General features: G+C 47.4%; 1 protein-coding gene across 2 annotated transcripts in view; it reads left to right on the top strand.

The window, feature by feature from the left end:
• Positions 1 to 18,934, top strand: part of LRP2BP (LRP2 binding protein) — a 339,402-nt gene that overhangs the window by 310,688 nt on the left and 9,780 nt on the right. For both annotated transcript variants that reach the window (XM_078678933.1, XM_078678935.1), the window contains exon 8: positions 13,346 to 13,511. In XM_078678933.1, coding sequence (XP_078535059.1) covers positions 13,346 to 13,511 — 166 coding nt within the window. The remainder of the gene's footprint in view (positions 1 to 13,345; positions 13,512 to 18,934) is intronic.

Genomic DNA, 18,934 nt, shown 5'->3' with positions numbered 1-18,934 from the left:
ACCAGGGAGAAATCAATATAGAACAACATGAAAGGTATGTCCCCAATAATTATAACGGACAAAAAGGTGCTAACAATAAGGCCAACCAAATAACATACGCCCACAGAACAGCTATTACTTTTGAGTTATTCATTTTTCATAGTAATTCGAAATCATTGTCGTATTTTAATAATCATAAGCAAAATTAATTTAAGTCATATATATACATGTAAATTTTCCAATAATTTAAATTTTATACATAAAAAGAGAAAGACACACCAGCCCCAGTACACATTAAACAATATGTAAGCATGACAAACTATTCAATCACTCCATCAGTCAACTCCAAACTCACTTACACACACCACATGCATCCAAATTCAGACAAAAAAGTGTTCCTTCAAACATAAAAGGAAAAGCGGCGACGCGCGATTCGGAACACAAATGTTAGGACATTCCTTCATCAGGGCGCATATCATGAACATATACTTTAACACGGACTTTAAGGCTCCAGAATGTAAAGAAGACCAGTTAGGCGTGTCAACTTTTCAATCGAGGCTGACGTAGCATATCTGTGGGCGAGACAAAAATATGCAAAACAGTAATTATACCATTATTAAAAAAAAGGGAGCGAACAGTAATTCCAGGTCACAATAAAAAGCAAGGCAGTACTGAAACCACACATATATCCAATCATCCACTAACACCCATCAGTGAAAACAGATAATTTGTTCCTCAAAAAGGCCCCTAGAATGGAGACCAAAGAAGTGAAATCAGAACCATCACCCAGAAAGGAGTAGTATAGAAGCAAAGAAGATTAGAACAAAGTCCTTTCCAAAAGACACACACCTCTGGGAATGATAAAATCAGGTACTCTCAAAGAGTAGAAGAGGGAGTAACTTTATCTCCAATAGCAGGTGTTCATAATAAGCATTCACAGACTCATTTATTTCTTGAGTTGTTCTGTCTATTTTTATCCAATCTGTTTCTTTTGGAGGAATTTCCCCTTTCAAGAAAGTTATCACCTCGTGATATTTCTTCATTACCTCCTCTGAGGTTGCTCCTGTTTTCTCATCTCTTGGGTACTCTTCATTAGGCCAATCAACTGTAATCTTACATTCTGTCCATAAATCTGCAGGCACTACTATGTCAAATAGACCATCCAAATCCTTCAACAAAACTTTAGAAACTTTCACAAACCTTTAAACCTGTCTATACCATTCAACTGTCCTTTCTCTTAATTTTTGGAAGTCATTAGTAAATGATAAAATATCTTGTCGGGTCCATGGAACATGTACATAACCTATCTCAATGGGCATAATCTTTCTGTCTTTTTAGATTCTCTTAGTAAATATTCTGATGCAGTTCGATTTGCCTATGCCACCTCCTTTTTCTTTGCCCACCTATTTTTCCACCTGTCCAAATCTCCCCATTTATGTAAAATTGTAATTAATTCCTTAATCTGTAATTTTCTTCCGGACATATTTATATTTTCCAAGTCTTTGTCAGTAAAGTCTGCTCTGTATGGTTTCTGCAATACCTTCGATGTCTCTATTTCAATTCCCATCTCGGAAGCAAGCTCTGTCAATTTTTCATGAAATATTTTTACATTTCTAGTTATGCTCCTGTATATGAACAATTCTTCTTCACTGTACGTATTTAGCCTACATTTTCCGCTATCATTTCTTCCAAATTCTATTTTTAATATAAAAATGTCTAAAATCTTCAGCTGTTGGTTCTGTTTGTCTATTCCCTGTACCCACTTTTCTAATTCTTCCGGAGATACTATTATGGCACTTTTGGTTCCTGTTGAGGTTTCTAATCGTATTTCTTTTGAACAACTAAGTGTAACTCTTTTCGGGTTTCATTTATCTGTTCTCTTATTGGCAAATCCATTAGAGAAATTACTGATTCACATTCACTGACCTGATCCTTAATTATTATGTTCTCTTTTCTAGGTTCTATTATAGGAGTGGTCATAACTGGTGGTTTTGGACAACTTCCCTTATCCCCATACAATGGGACAACGGGACCTATAGTCACTGGTATAGTCCAAGCTTCGGAGTGTGCACCCAATTGGGTTATTTTCTGTATTCATTCTTCTCTGTTTCTATTTATTGCTTCTATTTCTTTTTCCTGGAGCATCCTTTCATTTAATGAATCATGCATAACCTGAGGAACTAATGGTGTTTCTAGTGTAGGGGCACTTGGAGTAGTTCTACTAGGTCCCTCCTGATATAGCGGAGGATTCTTTGTTAGGATATCTTCCATAAACGCATCTTCTCCCCACAACCTGCCATTGTTAAATGCTTAGTTTTTTCCTGCACACCTACCTCCTGATTGTTCCTCTAACATTAATACAGAATACAGCCCTTCTGTAACCATTGCTTGTCTCCATTGTTTCATCTGATCCTCGCGTGGCTCACGCATTCGTTTTGGGTAAAATCCTCTAATTTCTAGATTTGTCTCGATCAAATGACTCAGCTTCCCATTCTTCTAAAGCTTCATACTGCGTTAGTCTAGGTCTGGACTCTAATTCATTCACCCTCATTCTTACATTTTTAAGAATTCTCCCATTAAACGTACAATTTTCAGGAAAAGCTAATATTTTGTCATTTTTGAATATTCGATCCAATTTTCTAACCACACACAGGTATGGTAGCCTCTTTCCATCATCATGAATGAGGCAGGAGTTTTAGGCCTTGGAATAAGAATTCCCTATCTAGTCTTAATGAGTTTATCTTTTTGAAGTCATTTTTATCTGCATAAGTGAGATTTTTCTTTTCTCTCCGTACATCTTAGGAGAAGATCCTCTTATATATTCTTCTCTTGCAAAACCTAAATATCTACTATCTGGGCGATTCCCTATTAATGTTGGATCGTATTTCCACATACAAACTCCACTGTCCAGTACTATTACCGCTTCTATTTTGTTAACCAATTGGTCTTTTTGTTTACACTTAGGTTTCTCCAATCCTGTTGCGGCTTTTATTCTTTCATCCAATTAAGCTCAAATTTACAAAATCTGCTTGGCCAATACTAGCACAGCTCTATTGTGACGTCAGTGTCACTCCTCACTACTGACCCCTCCTTTACAAATCTCCTTAAATCACACACTGGCTGTCTTAACCAATCCCAGCACGGCACTCTGTGAGTGCGACAACTAACCCCTCCTTTACAATTCTCTATCTTGTCACACACCCGCTGTTTCAACCAATCCTAGCGCAGCACTCGGTGACGCCAGCGTAACTTCGGCAGCTGACCCTCCCTTCACAAGGTAATACAAAAACGTATTTTCCTTTAACTTTTCACCAACGTTTTCCATTAGTAACACATGAAAACATTCGCTACTCTGTCTGTTTCATTAAACTAAAGAATGCTTGATTTTCTTTTGCTACGAGTAAAACCTTCCGCTTACTCTTTATAAACTGCAAGTAAAACCTTTCTGCTTACTCTTCACTCAAGCTTAGAAGAGCCTGCTACTCCTTTAGTGTTACCCTTTCTAGGTGATATAACACCAGAATTTCACCAGCGAACTCCTTGCCAACTATGACTCCCACTTATTCTCAAAACTATTTCCAAACAGACTAGTAACCTCACTGCTGTATGGCTTCCATTTACCACCTGCTATACTTTTCCTGTGAATTTCCAGACAACCTGAAACAATATACAAACAGGTTTGTAAGAACATAAATCGATAACCAATAATCACCAAACTAATCAATAAAAACCATAACTCTGCTACCAGCAAACTGATCCACGGGCTACCAACCTGCGAACATCTATCACTATATATTCACCTGAGCCCATAAACACACTCACTCATAAAGACTAGTCAACACCGCTGGGGGTCAATTTTTATAAGAGGTTAAAATAGAGATAATTTACCTATCATTTCTCTAATCTATTACTGATCGGAAGCCCTCTCTTTAACAAATGGATCTATTTTAGTTGAGTAGTAAATTGATATGACATAGGTTCATTTACCTTATTATCTTATTAAAATAATCACAGACTTTGGAAAGTTTTAAATGTTTATGTGATTTATCATATGAGCAAAACAAATTACAGTGCTAACTCCTTTCTGAGGAAGTAAGATTGGTTTACCCAATTTAGAATAAGATTTCACAACAAACAAGTACATCACGTAAAAGAGAATAGAGAGAGAAAGGTACATCGACAATACACAGGTATATATTTACCTAGGATGATGTGGAAATCAGACCCCACTGGCCAAGAGTTAATGGGTCCCCTTGAAAGTTCAGGTGACCAGGACTTCAGGACAGGTTTCAGGACAGGATAGATGACCTCTTTTGGATTTGACGCCTGCGTCTCACCCCTCTCTGACACTAACTTCCTCCTCGATTCTACCGCGATCTTCTTGGAAGTCTATTACCTCCTCGATTCTTCCGCAATCTTCTTCTAATTCTAACACCTCCTCGAGTCTTCCGTTATCATCTTCTAATTATTTAGCTCTATCATTCTAAGTCTGCTTCTTCAGGTATTTGATCAGCATTCGGACAGCATCTCAGTCGCTCAGCGTTTTCTTTCTGCGACTCTCACTTAATCTAACTAACTACCCCAAATATACTTTCCTAATGGCATATACCACCCCTAAATGTTTACGCTTTATGAAACTCCTATTTCTGACTCGATGAGCTGAGGGGATGATCCTCACACCAGGCTAAGTTTTAATAATTTTCTTTAGTTAATTCTTTTAAGTTCCTGCCCATTAATTTGTTCTCCCAAGCTTTATTTCCCACCTGTATTTGCAAACGTTATCAAAAACAAATGTATACATTTCACAGTTGTCCATTGAATCTTCAGGATGTTCAGCTGGGTCCCAGGACATGTACGGAGAACATCCTTGGACGAGTTTCAAGACTTGACCTCACTATTTCTGGGTTGTCATCTTTGTGCATGCGTGAGGAACCACGAGGGTGACAGACTTTAGCATCGTTCAGAGGCCCAAATACAAACTAATAGAGAGGTCAAAAGAAAAAGTATTAATTTCATAATAAAATGGTTTCACTGTATACCACCTATCTCTACTCTAATCCCATTTATTTATAAAGACTCTCAATGCATTAGCATTTAGTATACAACTCATTTTAGTTTCAGCAAAGCTGATGCTTAGCACGTGCGTTTCCAAGCGGTCATTTTAGATGCTATTGCGCAGGAACAGAAATTTCCCTCCAAGAGTAAAAACGTCATTCTGCATACATGCAGTTGATGCATTCGCAATACAGTTTCCCGGGTTAGCAGCCATCTTTAATCACACTCGGGTTACTTGTTAATAAAAGACATAGGCAACCTTCCTTTATCTAGAATTTTATGAAATGTGGTCGATATTAGTATCAAAATACATGGTTAATACTTAGTTATGGATTTATATGTGAGGATTGCTTCTGAGCAAGTCTCTTTTATACTAATCCTTGCTCCATCACCGCTCCCTCAGTAAAATAAAATCCCTGGTGGCCTAGTGGCTGCATTCCTGCGGAGTGATTGTGGCCCAACCCACGATCATGCAGCAGCAATGCATTGTAAAGGGGCAGCGGGGGAAAAAAACTTTCTCTCCCCCCCCGAATCCTCCCTAGAGGAGAAACCTTGTTTCTCCGACGTGCTGGAATCAACCGGCTTCCAGCATGTCAGCATGATGATGTTGGTGCACATTGTGCACGCTGACGTTATCAGATCACTGAGGGTGGGGGTCAGTGTGGCAGCGGAAGCGCTTCTGCAGCCACCCCCAATGGAGGCATGTTGTGGGGCGGTGGGGTAGCGCCAGCGGGTTATCAGGATGGCTTGGAACGTTACTCAGCATACCCCCACCGTAGCTGAAGATGGCTCCAAGCCGTCCTGAGCACCTAAGGGGTTAAACTTATATTCTTGAAACAAAATATAGTTACTTATAAAAAGAAACACAACTCTAATACAACCTAAAAATTATTTACGTTACACTAAAACGACTGCAGTCTTTTTTTTTTTGTAAAAGCTTTATTCAAATAAACAAATTAACAAAACTCACAAGGCAAAAATACAGTAAAGTATGATCAAGAGTCCATGTAGGCAGAGCTCTAGTGCACAGTACAGACAGTACAATCAATATTTGCGGGGAGGGAGGGGTAGGCGAGGAAACAAGCAGCAATACTATCAACAGCAGAAATCGGAATGCCAGTTAGGGGGACAGGGAGGCATCGGGATATACATCTTGTGGGGGAGTACATATATTTCCACTGTATGCGTTCCATTGAGACCAGATCCTACCCCATTTCTTGGGCCTGCCCCGGGATAGGTACACAGTCTTCTCCCGAAACATGCACCAATCCATGTTCTCCTTCCATTTCGATACGGTGGGTGGCCTGTGGGATCCCCCAGAGCTGAGCGATATCCCTCTTCGCGACCATATTACCAAGGGTCGCCTAGTTGATCTGCGCCGTGTTGTAGTCATTAGGTTCCCAGACATTCAGCAGACAACGCCTGGCTTCGGGCAGCAGCGACACACCAGTTACTCTTCCCATCACCACATGTAGTCGGGACCAAAACTCAACCACCTCCGGACATTCCCATAGAATGTGGAGGAAGGTGCCAGACATACCGCAGCCACGCTTGCACAACCCGTCCAAAGAATAACCCATACGAACCAGACTCGGACCAGTAACATACACATGATGGTGGATCTTAAGCTGGACAAACCTAAGGCGAGCAGGAATAGCAACTTCCTTAGGCGAGGACAAAGCAGATTGCCAGTCCTCGTCATCCAGTTCTAGTCCGTCAGCACTCCACAAAGCCCTAAGGCGCACCAGCAAATCAGCCCTGTTATTAATCAGTTTCTTATAAATCAGTGAAATCGTGCTGTCGGGCACATGGCCATCTAGGATACGGTCCTCAAGAGGGGAGGATTCAGGAATATCATCACCTGCAGAAAAAATTGACAGTAGGGCATGACGGACCTGGGCTTACCTGAAGAATTCCGAGTCACCAAGCTCGTACTCCGCTTTCAACACATCGAAGGACTTGATGGTACCCTTCGTCCATAGATCACCTACCTTGCTTATACCAATCATATCCCATTTATCAAAGCCTTTCGTTCTCCACAGATGTCCCAAACATTCAGAATCATACAAAGGGGTCGCGCGGGTAAATCTACCACACCACCCCAATGCCGCATTCGCATCCCGCCACACCCGTACGGCAACTTTAGTGGGACCGGTCAGCGTTCCATAGAGTCCCTGGGAATACAGCGCCCTGTTAAAAGTCCCTCCTGGCAGAAGAAATTTATCCATGGAAAAAGCCGGGGCAGGGCCGGGCGCATAAGTTGCGTGGTTGATCGCACTCAACTGAGAAGCCCAGTAATAACGCCTGATATCTGGGAGGGCAATACCACCGTCATACCACGGAAGCGTGAGTTTGGAAAGAGCAATGCACGCTCACCCATCCCAGACCAGTCGTCTCTGTAGGCTCTCCACTTCACGAAAATAACCCGAAGAAACTAGGTCAAATGAATTCTGGAGTACATATAAAAATCGAGGCAGCGACGTCATTTTAAAAAGCGCCGCTCTACCAAGTGGTGACAACGGCAACCTACGCCAGCGTGCAACATCAAGCTTGAGCCGCTGGAGGGGGGGTAACAAATTACGCTCATAGCGCACAGAGGGGTCCAAGGAGACGTAGATCCCTAAATACTTAAAGCCGGTCTCAGTTACTTGAATTGGAAATCTACGAGGCAATGGAGGGAGATCCCCCGCCAAAACGTAGACGCAGGATTTAGCCCAATTAATAATGAGACCCGAGTTCTTTCCGAAGGAGGTCAGAACATCAAAAAGTACATTCAAGGACCTCCGAGGGGAGGTGAGGTAGAGAAGGATGTCATCCGCGTATAGTGAGATTCGATCCTCAAAATCGGGAGTCCACCGAATGCCCCGCATTGAAGGCTCCCAACGGAGCCACTCCGCCAAAGGTTCTAAAGCGATGGCAAAAAGCAGCGGAGACAGCGGGCAACCCTGCCGGGTACCACGCCCAAGTGTAAAAACACAGGACACTTTCCCGTTAACTACCACCTGGGCCAAAGGCCTCTCGTAAAGAAGTTTCACCCAGGCGATGAACACCGGCCCAAACCCAAACTTCGAGAGGGCCGCCCAAAGGTAGGGCCACTCGATGGTATCGAAGGCTATGGTAGCGTCAAGGGAAGCCAAAATGGCCGGCTCGGTGAGCATCCCAGCTCTCGCGAGAACTCCATGGAGTCTGCGAAGATTAAGGGCGGTGTTGCGATGTGGAATGAAACCGGACTGATCTGGATGGATCAAGTCTCCGATCACCGTAATCAAGCAATTAGCAAACAGTTTAGCTAGGATTTTAGGTTCGGCATTAAGTAAAGAGATAGGTCTGTACCAAGTACAACGATCCCGCGGCTTACCCTCCTTATGGATAACTACAATGGTAGCAAGTCGTTGATCAGCGGGGAGGGAACCAGACTCCAGAGCCTCAAGGGACATCTCCCTTAAGTAGGGCGCCATTTTGTCGGGTCGCAGCTTGTACAGTTCAATGGGTAAACCATTGGGGCCCATTGCCTTGCCGGAACGGAGGGAACGTATAGCCACCGCAACTTCATCTACCGAGAGTGGAGCCTCCATGAGGTCTCTGTCGGCGTCAGAAAGGCAGGGCAATGCGATATCCCGCAACAGCAAGCGAGAGTCTTCCTCATCTCCACCACAGACCGAGGCGTACACAATCTTAAAGTGGTCTACGAAACACTGAACAATCCCAACTGGGTCCGTAACACACGCACCATCAGGCCCAACAATCACCGGAACAACACGATTCACCCTCTCTTTCTTGTCCAACCACGCAAGCAATCTACCAGCCTTGTCACCCACATCATACAACCTACCCTGTTGCTCTCTATACATCACTTTCGCCGAATTAGTCACAAGGGCTCTATAATCGGCTTGTTTCAAACCGAGGGAGTGCAGCTTTGCGTGAGAGACTCCTGATTCAAGATCATCCTCAAGTGCAGTTATTTCGGTTTCCAAGCGTACAAGTTTCACATTGTTAGCCCTCTTGGCGGCGGCAATCAGCGACAGGGACTGCCCACGAACAACCGTCTTAAAGGCTTCCCACAATGAAACAGCAGGGGTAACAGACCCCACATTTTCATCGAAATAATGGTCAATAGCTTTCACAAGTTCAGAGCGGGTTTTGGGATTGCGAAAGTACCAGGGATTAATAGGGGCAACTCTACCCTCACTACCCGCCCCGACCTCAAAACTAAGCCACAGGGGGGAATGGTCGGAAATACCCCAAGGAAGTTGACGAACCTCTCTAATAGAGGAGGATTGGACCGATGGCATTAAGAAGTAATCCAATCTGGAGAGACTGCCATGGGCCCCGGAATCGAAAGTGTACTGTAATTTCGTGGGGTGCATCAATCTCCAACTGTCTACCAGTCCAAAGGTTTCGAGCAAGCCACATTTGGGATCTAGGCAAATCCCTAGGGGGACAACGATCAGAAGTGCCAGAGACAACAGAATCAGGAGGCCCTCAGGAAGCCCCAATATAACCCTGCCGAGATCAACGTAAGTCGAGGCCTGTAGGCCCGGAGGGATATACACAGAAAGTATGGCAGTGTCTTTCCCCTCCCATCTACCAGTGAGCGCCGCATAGCGCCCCCTGTTGTCAAGCGTCACTTCATCAATTTCAAAAGGGAGAGAGGACCGAATAGGAATGCCCGCCCCCCTGGAACCAGAAGTAACCCCAGAGTGAGCTACCAACCGGTATCCACGTCTATTCATGGCCTGACACGAGTTACCTATTAGATGCTTTTCCTGCAAAAGGACAATGTCGGGAGAATGGCGTCTAAGGATCCGTAACACGACCCCTCGCTTTATCCTATCTCCCAACCCATTGACATTCCAGGACAGCAGTCTCAATGCGCCACCCCCATCCCCAAGAAATAGGCAGAGCAACACCCACACAAGACCCACTGACCAGAGCAAAGGAAAAAAACAATACGGTGCCTCGTGAATAAAAAGAAACACACACACACACACCCCCGCCACTCCCCAACTTGAGCCTGTTACAACACGCCCCACCCTGCACCCCTGCGTACGACTCATAAGCCTCCCCAACTTGCAGTGTGCCTGTCGCCCCGTCATGAAACTAATCTACACAAAGAACCCAGGAGGAGGAAGAGTCCCCATTCACCCCCCGCCACCCTCGGGCCAATCTAGAGCATAAACAAGAGAACCAATGTCCAGACTCAGCTGAAATAGTAGAAAAGTTCAGACGCCAGGATCCGCGGTGTCACTTTCACTCTGACGCGCCACCGTCGGCGCCACCGGGGTGCCCAGGTCGATCGTCTCTCTTGGGCAAAGAGTCAAGCCAGTCACTAACATTGTCCGGACGATCAAAGAAAAACGTACGTTCCCCATATTCGATCCGAAGTCTGGTCGGGAACAACATGGCGTACTTAAGGCCCAAGTCCCGCAGCCGTCTCTTTACTCCCTGAAATCCCAGCCTCTGCCTCTGAACAAGCGGTGTAGAGTCGGGATAAAAGGTCACGGAAGCATTTTCGAATTTCACAGGGCCCTTGTCCCGCGAGGCTTGAAGGATAGCGTCTCTATCCCTAAAATGGAAAAGTCTGGCAATGATGTGCCTCGGGGGGGCACCCAGCTTCGCCTTCCCGCCTGGGACTCGATGGGCCCGTTCAACAGCAAAGAATTTGCTAAGTCCGGCGGGAGTGAGGTAATTCGTGACCAGATCTTCCACAAGAAGGTCGGTTGCAGGCATCTCGGGACTCTCAGGGACTCTGATAAGGCGTACATTATTGCGACGGGCCCTATTTTCATAATCTTCAAGGCGACGAGCCATCACGTCGTGAGAGGAACGGAGGTTACCGATCTCAGTCTGAGCCTCCGTGACATCCGTGATAAGACTGGAAGTCTTCAAATCCAACGACTTGACTCTCTCGTTAGTCTTCGCCAAGTCCGCTCTGATCAGCGTGATGTCGACGGCCACCGTGTCAATCTTAGAGGCAAGGGCCTCGTATTGCTGTCCCATGGAGGCCTTCATGCTGCTAATGGCACCCATGACGTCATGCAACGATATTTCCGAGGTCGCTGCAGAATCAACCTTGGGATCGTCAGAAGTGCGACCAGCACCGCCGGGGGACCCCTTTAACTGAGAGTAATGATCCATAATGTTCGTCTGGGTCTGTCCCCCACGGTGAGGCGTCTTAATCTTGCGTCTTTCAGTATCAGGTCTGGTAGCCATGTTGGAAAAGGGACCCCAGAGGGGCCCGCGCGACCTGGTAAAAATGGCCGGGTGCAGAGTGGTCAAGCAGACAACGAAACTGGATCAAATTAGCAGAGACGCCAAGAAAGCTGGAGATAGGGCACTCAGCAGGGACAGCACTAAGCAGTGTAGAAACACCAGGCAGGCCGAGGGTCGATCAGGGCAGCGCTTCCATCAGTCCGAGCTGGGAGTAGAAAACGAAACTGAAAGTCAAACTGGGGTCGATCGGGAGGAGACCCCTTCATCCGTTGTTGTTAAACTACTCCCCGGCCTGCCGAGCAACCGAGCCCCCGGTCCGTCTCGGGGCGGGCCGCAAAAGTTCGAAGCGATGTAAAAGTGGATCCCAACGTCCGAATTCAATTCTTCAAAGAATGTTGAGATCAGCGAGGGTGTACGAACAAAAGCCCATCTCCAAAATCAGGATATTTGCGAAGGGCGGCGCGGGTCCGGGGAGGTCTGTGCTCACGCGACCATCTTGGATGCCCGCGAAGCTCCTCCTCACGACTGCAGTCTTTAAAAAATATATCAAATATAAGAACCCAAAAAAATTAATCATAGATTAATGCAGGGACGTGATAATTAGATTTAGATTTCACTCGTACAAAACCATTCAAATTCAGCAAGTCATAGTTTTCTCAGTTAACCATAACTTGTGCCCCCCCAATGCACTACTTAGGACAGCACATATTACAGTTAATGTAAATATCCGGTGGTCCCGGGTGAATGTTTGTAGTTCAGCCATGCAATCATCGTCATCCTGGTGCTCCCGGTACCTCCCTTAACAGTCGCATCAAAGAAAACAAGTAGCAATATTGAAGGCCTTACTGTCAAAAATGGTGGGGTTGGTGTGTAAGTTGAGTTGTAAATTCACTATTACCCTCATCTTTTTCGCGTATATAGGAGATTTGATTTCCCAATTTGAAAAACAGTTTGCTTGTGGAGAAAAATTGTTAATGATAAGGCCTACCAAGGCCTTATCATTTAACTGGTGGATTTCCTGACACTATAAAAACAGTCGGTTTAGGGGGTGCATAAAAAAATATAGGATTTTCATAGATTTCGGAGATTATTCATCAAGCCCATCCCGAACATTATCTGTGCAAGGCAACATGTGGGCCCAGATTTACAAAACTCATGCAACACAGCCTAGCACCCAAAGTTGCTGCGCTGTATTGTATGAGAGGGAGAGAGAATGACAGAGCATATTTACAGAGATTAAATGACACTATCCACCTCCCTCCCTAGCGCCGGTGCATAATTATGATGCCAAGCACACGCTTTTGTGCAATAGAACAAAGGTGTCTGCATGAGTCTAGTATAGGTTTTGTACTGGAAGGGTACCCTTTCAGTAAAAAGTACTGTGCTTAGACTGATTACAACTTTTCTTACTTTGTGTGTGTATTGTACTGTGCAGCACCCATACATAGTCAGAAAATAAAGAAGAAATTAAAGCATTTCTCCTTTTAATGCCTGCTTTCAAGTAGCCTTAATTTTTGCACAGCACCCTATCTACTATTGTTTTAAGATAGGCGTTTGCATCAAAAACCATGGGTGGTTGCATGGGAACGCCAATATACCACTCGTAGTACGCCCCCTTGTAGCAAAGGAGTGCTTTGCATTACTACAGACTAACGCAAATACCAATTTGCATTGGTTTGTATAAGCCAAAGCAAAACCTTTTAAATCTGGGTCGGGAAGTTCCTACTTTTATGACTTGGGTCTGTAGTCCAGTACTCCTAGGTGCTCTTCTATTAGCAGCAGAGTGCTCTGTCCACTCCCATTGGCCTTTCTCTATAAGTAGTAGCTTGTATATAAGAGGGGCGTAGCTTTGTAGACATAAGTATGTGCTGAGAGATACGCACCTATGATACATGAAGAAGTAGTTTGTGATCGAGTCAGATGGTGGTCGGATAGTTCCCAGAAATTCGAAATAATGGAGAGCCTAAAACTAGCAGTACTGTCTAGACTCTAGGCAGTTTTTATTATTAACATTATTTCTTAATACAACTTAGTAAAAACTGTTTATTGTTTTAACCCTTTTGATGTTGTGAAACTCCATTTTACATATTTATTACAGGGTTGCCGATTTCGATAACATTGAAATGTTAGCGAGGATGACAGATTGCATTCCTTTGTACACAGCAAAAGGAGTTGCCATAGCCACATTTTACTTGGCAAGATGTCTTCAGCGAGGCCTGGGTGTACGAGAAGATAGAATAGCTGCCCGCAAGTATTATTCCAAGGTAAGCCTTATGGTGCTTTGTATGTTATCAAAAGTACCGCAGGGAGCACATGCCGGACAGCGCATGGAAAGGCACATATGTTGGGGCAGATTTACAATAACTGGCGCATCCCTGCATATCAGCAGGGATGCGCCAGTTATTTTGCGTGACGGTTGAAACCCCTTGCGCCACTATGGATGCGCCGCATTTACAATGCGGCGCACTGTGGCATGAGGATAGAGAGATGCGTGGCGCATCTGACGTCGTAAAGGTGATGCAGTGCTGGAGTTGTGTTGCAAGCACGACGCAACTCCAGCACTGCTCAGAGGTGCCCTATACTTGCTGTGCTGCATCACTCCTTACGCCTGCTGCAAGGCAGCCTTAAACCACTCAACGTGGCTTAACGCCGCCTTGTAAATAAGGCACCCTTTCATACTTTATTTAGAATGAAAGGGGAGGGCAATGGGTGTTGCAGTGGGCGTTCCGCTGCAACACCCATTGATTTTGACGCTGCTCCCTATGTACAAGGGCAGCTTTAATAGGAGGCAGTGCCAAAATTAAGACCAAGGAAAAACTGGTCTTAAACAGACTAAACGAGGAGAAATTCTTTATTTCTCCTCAATTTTGCTTTTTCCCTGTAGAAACAGCAAATTGCCTATGATTGTTTATGTGCAGGAAGGTACCACTTCCTGAACATAAAAAATCATTAATAAAATTCGGTTTTGCAACTTCTATGTTTGTTGCATTAAGCAGCACACATAGAAGTTACAAAACGGCATTTAAAGATTGTTTATGTGCAGGAAGGGGGACATAAGCAATCTTTCCCCCAAAGCAGACACTCTTGCACTACGGTGAATATGGCACATCCCTCAGTCTTCCGAATGGAGACAAGTGAAATTAGCAATGTTTGCTTAGCTTTACGCTTCTCCGTTCTGTTGTAAATATGCCCCCGAATCTCTTGCAATTGCTTTATTTATTGCATCAGCGAGGATGAAGCAACTCTGAGTGCTGAAGAATGACTTATTTAATCCCGTGGAGTCGCTCAAATTGGGGCCGTGGTGGAAACACAATGAAGCCGCAGCAATGCAGTAATTCCTTATGAGGGGAGCCGGCGTGAGTCCTGAATGTACAGCTAGGAGTCATATGTCTTTTTAATAGTGATGCACTTTCTTTTGTCTCGCACTTTGCACTGCACCTTTCATGTCACTTATAGCATGAGCAGCAAATCTTTCTTTTTGATGTTAAATATGTTTATATGATGGTATTAATAACGCAATTGCAAGAGATTCCGTGTTTTGAATTTTTTTTGTTCGATAAACAATTGTATTGATTTTTAAAACAAACAGAAGCAGCTGGACACATTTGACCAATGTATTTACGGCAGCACAGGCCACTTTTGCAGTACTTAGAAACAGACACGCACTCCATTCCACAACCCCAATGTACAAGGTATACATTCATGTACATTCATGAACATAAACAGGATCAATTGTGTTTTGACCTTTTAAGTACATGCCTTGGTATATTGTTTTGGTGTCTTCATATACAGAAGACTCTTTCACTTTGTTAAATTGATTTATATCTTAGTGAACCAATGTTCTCTCAAAACGTACCGCCACGGGTTCTCTTATTTAATGGGGTCACCCTTGTTCAAAAACATATGCACCTTTATAGTTAGATAAAGAGTGTAATGGGAGAGTCTACCACTAAAATTATTCAGGACTGGTTCCTCTTTTGAGTTTGAGGGTGGAGGCATTTTTCACCCAGGTATGCATTCCCACGTCATACGGTTATGCACCTGTTCAGAAATGGCTGCCACACATGATCCTGCACATTCAAATGTTGTTCCTGCACACGTTAGGGTAATAGATACTCAGCTGTTCTTTCTGAGTAAACCTTCTCAGAGCATCGTTGGTATAACCTGAGTAATCTAAAATTCTCAAACATGGAGGTCTCCCCAGATGGCTAATCTTAGTTCGACCTTTGACCCTGCTCGCGGGCAGGTCACTCCCCACGCCACCACACAGCCACCAGCTGCATCATTGCTCCTGCTGCCGCCGTCTCCCGCTCCTTCGTTCCCGCCGCTGCGTCCCTGTGGCCCCGCCCCCTGATACCCATTGGCCACCCCTTTCCCGCCTCCCAGTTGCTCCTCCCTCCCTATTCCCCTCTTATGGAGGCCGCGCAGCGGATGCTCACAGCGGACGCTCGCAGCGGGTGCGCCGCTGGTGTGCCGAAGACAAGCCCGTCTGCACCTGGACCGCGCCCAGCACCAGAACCCCTGGACCCCGAGAACACCACAACACCAGACTCCGCTACGACGCCAGCACCCTGTATGCACTCAACGCCGGCCTAAACCACACCTGCTTCCAAGCCACACTGAAATGGACTCACGGGCCTTTCACCTGCAGGTTCACCTGCGTCAGATCCACTAAACCTCCAAGGACCGGACCCAACCACCTCCGCTGCTTACTCTTCAACACCCGCTCCGCACGCAAACACGCTGTCAAGCTTTGGGATCTGCTCGACACCTCTGCCCCAGACGTGGCCTTCCTGACCGAGACCTGGTGGAACGACTCCTCGGCGCCCGACATCACCATAGCCATCCCGGACGGCTACAAGATCACCCGCAGGACGGAATCGGAGGAGGAATAGCCATCGTCCACAAGTCCACCCTCAAGGTCACCACCCACGCAGACGACACCCTCAACACCGCCGAACACCTGCACTTCTGGATCCACACCGACCCCACCACCACCCTCAGAGGAACACTCATCTTTAGACCACCTGGACCCCGAGCACAATTCAGCGACTCCATCGCCGACCTCGCCAGCACCCACGCACTCGCCTCCACGGACTACATCCTCTTAGGGGACCTGAATTTCCACCTCGAGAACAACAACAACGCCAACTCCGCCACCCTGATCGACAACCTTGCCAACCTCAGCCTCAGACAACTCTTCACCGCACCCACCCATGCCGCTGGCCACACACTGGACCCCATCTTCTCCACAGGCACCCACGTCGCCTTCGACCACACCATCGAACTCCACTGACCACCGCTGCATCCATTTCACCTTCAACAAACCAACCACGCACCACCGCACCCAACAGCTGCCTCGCCGCTGCTGGAGCGAAGACCAGTTGATCACCACCCTCGCCCAGAACCCACCCACCGACCCCACCAACGCAGACGCCGCAGCCCGCAACCTCAGGCAGTGGATCGACGACTGCGCCAACACCCTGGCCCCACTCAAGAAACCCTCCAACAACCACGCCAGCAGGAGAGCCACCTGGTTCACCGACGAGCTGCAGACCTCCAAATGCGCCTACCGGAAACTGGAGAAGATATGGCTCCACGAACGCACTCCGGACAACCATGCAGCCCACAAGGACGCCACTCGCAGACATCACCACCTCATCAGAATAGTCAAGAGATCCTCCTTCAAAGACCACCTGGATAACAACGCACATGACAGCAAAGAGCTCTTCAGCATTGTAAAGGAACTCTCCAACCCCAGCGCCAACGCCAACGACATACCGCCCTCACAAGAACTGTGCAACTCACTAGCCATCTTCTTCCACCGCAAGATCGCTGACATCCATGACAGCTTCAACACCATGACCGCCCGACTACGCCAGACCCCCCCACCCCCTGTGAACACCACCAGCGCTAACCGCCTGACCTCCTGGTCCAATGTCAACGACGATATGAGACGCAAGGTCATGGACTCCATCCACTCAGGATCTCCGTCAGACCCGTGCCCACACCATGTATTCAACAATGCAGACGCTGCCATTGCACCCCAACTACGGAAGGTCATCAACATCTCCTTCGAAACAGCAACATTCCCGGAAAGCTGGAAACACGCCGAAATCAACGCCCTCCTCAAGAAGCCAAAGGCAGACCCCAAGGACCTCAAGAACTTCCGGCCTATCTATCTCCCTGCTCCCGTTCCTAGCAAAGGTCATCGAGAAAATCGTCAACATGCAACTGGTCCGGGGGGCGTGGCTTAGGCATTACCGGGAATGGACGTGTGAGCTCCGTGCTCCGTGTCAGCCTCTGCATTTATCCTGTCCTGTGACTCCCTCGGCGGTGTCGGAGCCCTCGATGGGGGCCTCCCGGGGTTGTAAGGTGCCTGCGCCCAGGTTGAGCCCCGATTCCGACGGCGAGGGCCGACGGCGTGGCGACTGCGGCTGCCGCCTTTGAAGTGACCCGGCCATTTTGTCTGCGGCCTACGAGGAGCCTGGCATCCCCGGCCTCACGTAATTCTGTGCCTGCCGGCGGTGGACTGCGGCTTGGAGGGGATGCCGCTGCGGAGTGCGGGGGCTGCAACACCGAGACAGAGGGCGGCGCCTGGAGAGGCAGTGCTGCCGGAGCGGACCTGGGGCCACTTCGGCGACGGCGGTGATCGGAGGTACGCCTGAGCTCCCGCTCGGGGCCCCGGGATGCAATTTTGAGGACGGTGCTGCCGTGGTGATACGGCGGGAGCTCCCTGCGGCTGTAAGGGCATCAGAGGCTTAATATTGTGAAGACCCCCCCCTTCCGGTGCTTGCTTCCCTGCACCTCGATCTGGGGGAGAGCTGGCTTCATCGGCGGGCGAAGGCAAGCGCAGGTATTCACGCCGACTCCCTGCCCTGCAATTTGGTGGCCTGCTTGCGTGCCTGGAGGGCGATTGCAAGGACGACTCACTGGAGTGCCTGCTCCGGTCCCCTGATCGGCCTGTCCCGGCGTCGCGGGGCGCTGTAATCTACTTGGGGTACACACCCTGAGAGGAGGATTGTGGCGTGCTTGGAGTGGCGGCTGGAGACGTGGGGGCAGCGCCTGTAGGAGCCACATCCTGGTGGAGAGGACCGCCGCCGTGGAGAGAGGGGTGCCGGCAAAGCGGAGAGAGTCCATCTTCTGGCGGTCCTGGCGGAGGGGCCGGGTGGAGCCCTATCCCTGACAGGCAGCAGTTGGTGCTTGACCCCTGATTGGTGCACGAAGCACAGAGGACTACCATTGTGGTGAGGCCAGGTGACATGGACCACGGACATAGGGGTGACCCGCCGGCGTACACCCTAGCGCTTCTGGTGGTGCACGGTTGGGAGCACTTGGCCCTGGGGCTTTGCGTTGGGCCGCCGATATCGAGAGCGGACCATGGGGAAGTCGCGGCGCGTCCCGGAGACGCCGCAGATTGACCCGGTTGATGACTCGCATGACCCTCACGACCAGAACCCGGCTGGGGGTCCGGCTGTGGGGCTACAGCAACAGCAAATGGACCAAATTCTTAAGGCCATAGCGGACACGAAAGAATCCTTGCACCACGATATAACGCAAGTCTCAACCAGCCTTGGACTGCTGCGGGCTGACCACGGAAAGCTAGCGGATCGCGTTAAGGGCACGAACATTGCTCTTGCAACGTTGGAACCTGCGCAGAAGGCGACGAATAGGTCGCTGAGTGACC

Source organism: Lissotriton helveticus, chromosome 2_2 (genome assembly GCF_964261635.1).
Source record: "Lissotriton helveticus chromosome 2_2, aLisHel1.1, whole genome shotgun sequence".
Classification (NCBI taxonomy): domain Eukaryota; kingdom Metazoa; phylum Chordata; class Amphibia; order Caudata; family Salamandridae; genus Lissotriton; species Lissotriton helveticus.
Note: the sequence above shows the minus strand (reverse complement) of the source record. Positions and strands in the feature narration are given on the sequence as shown.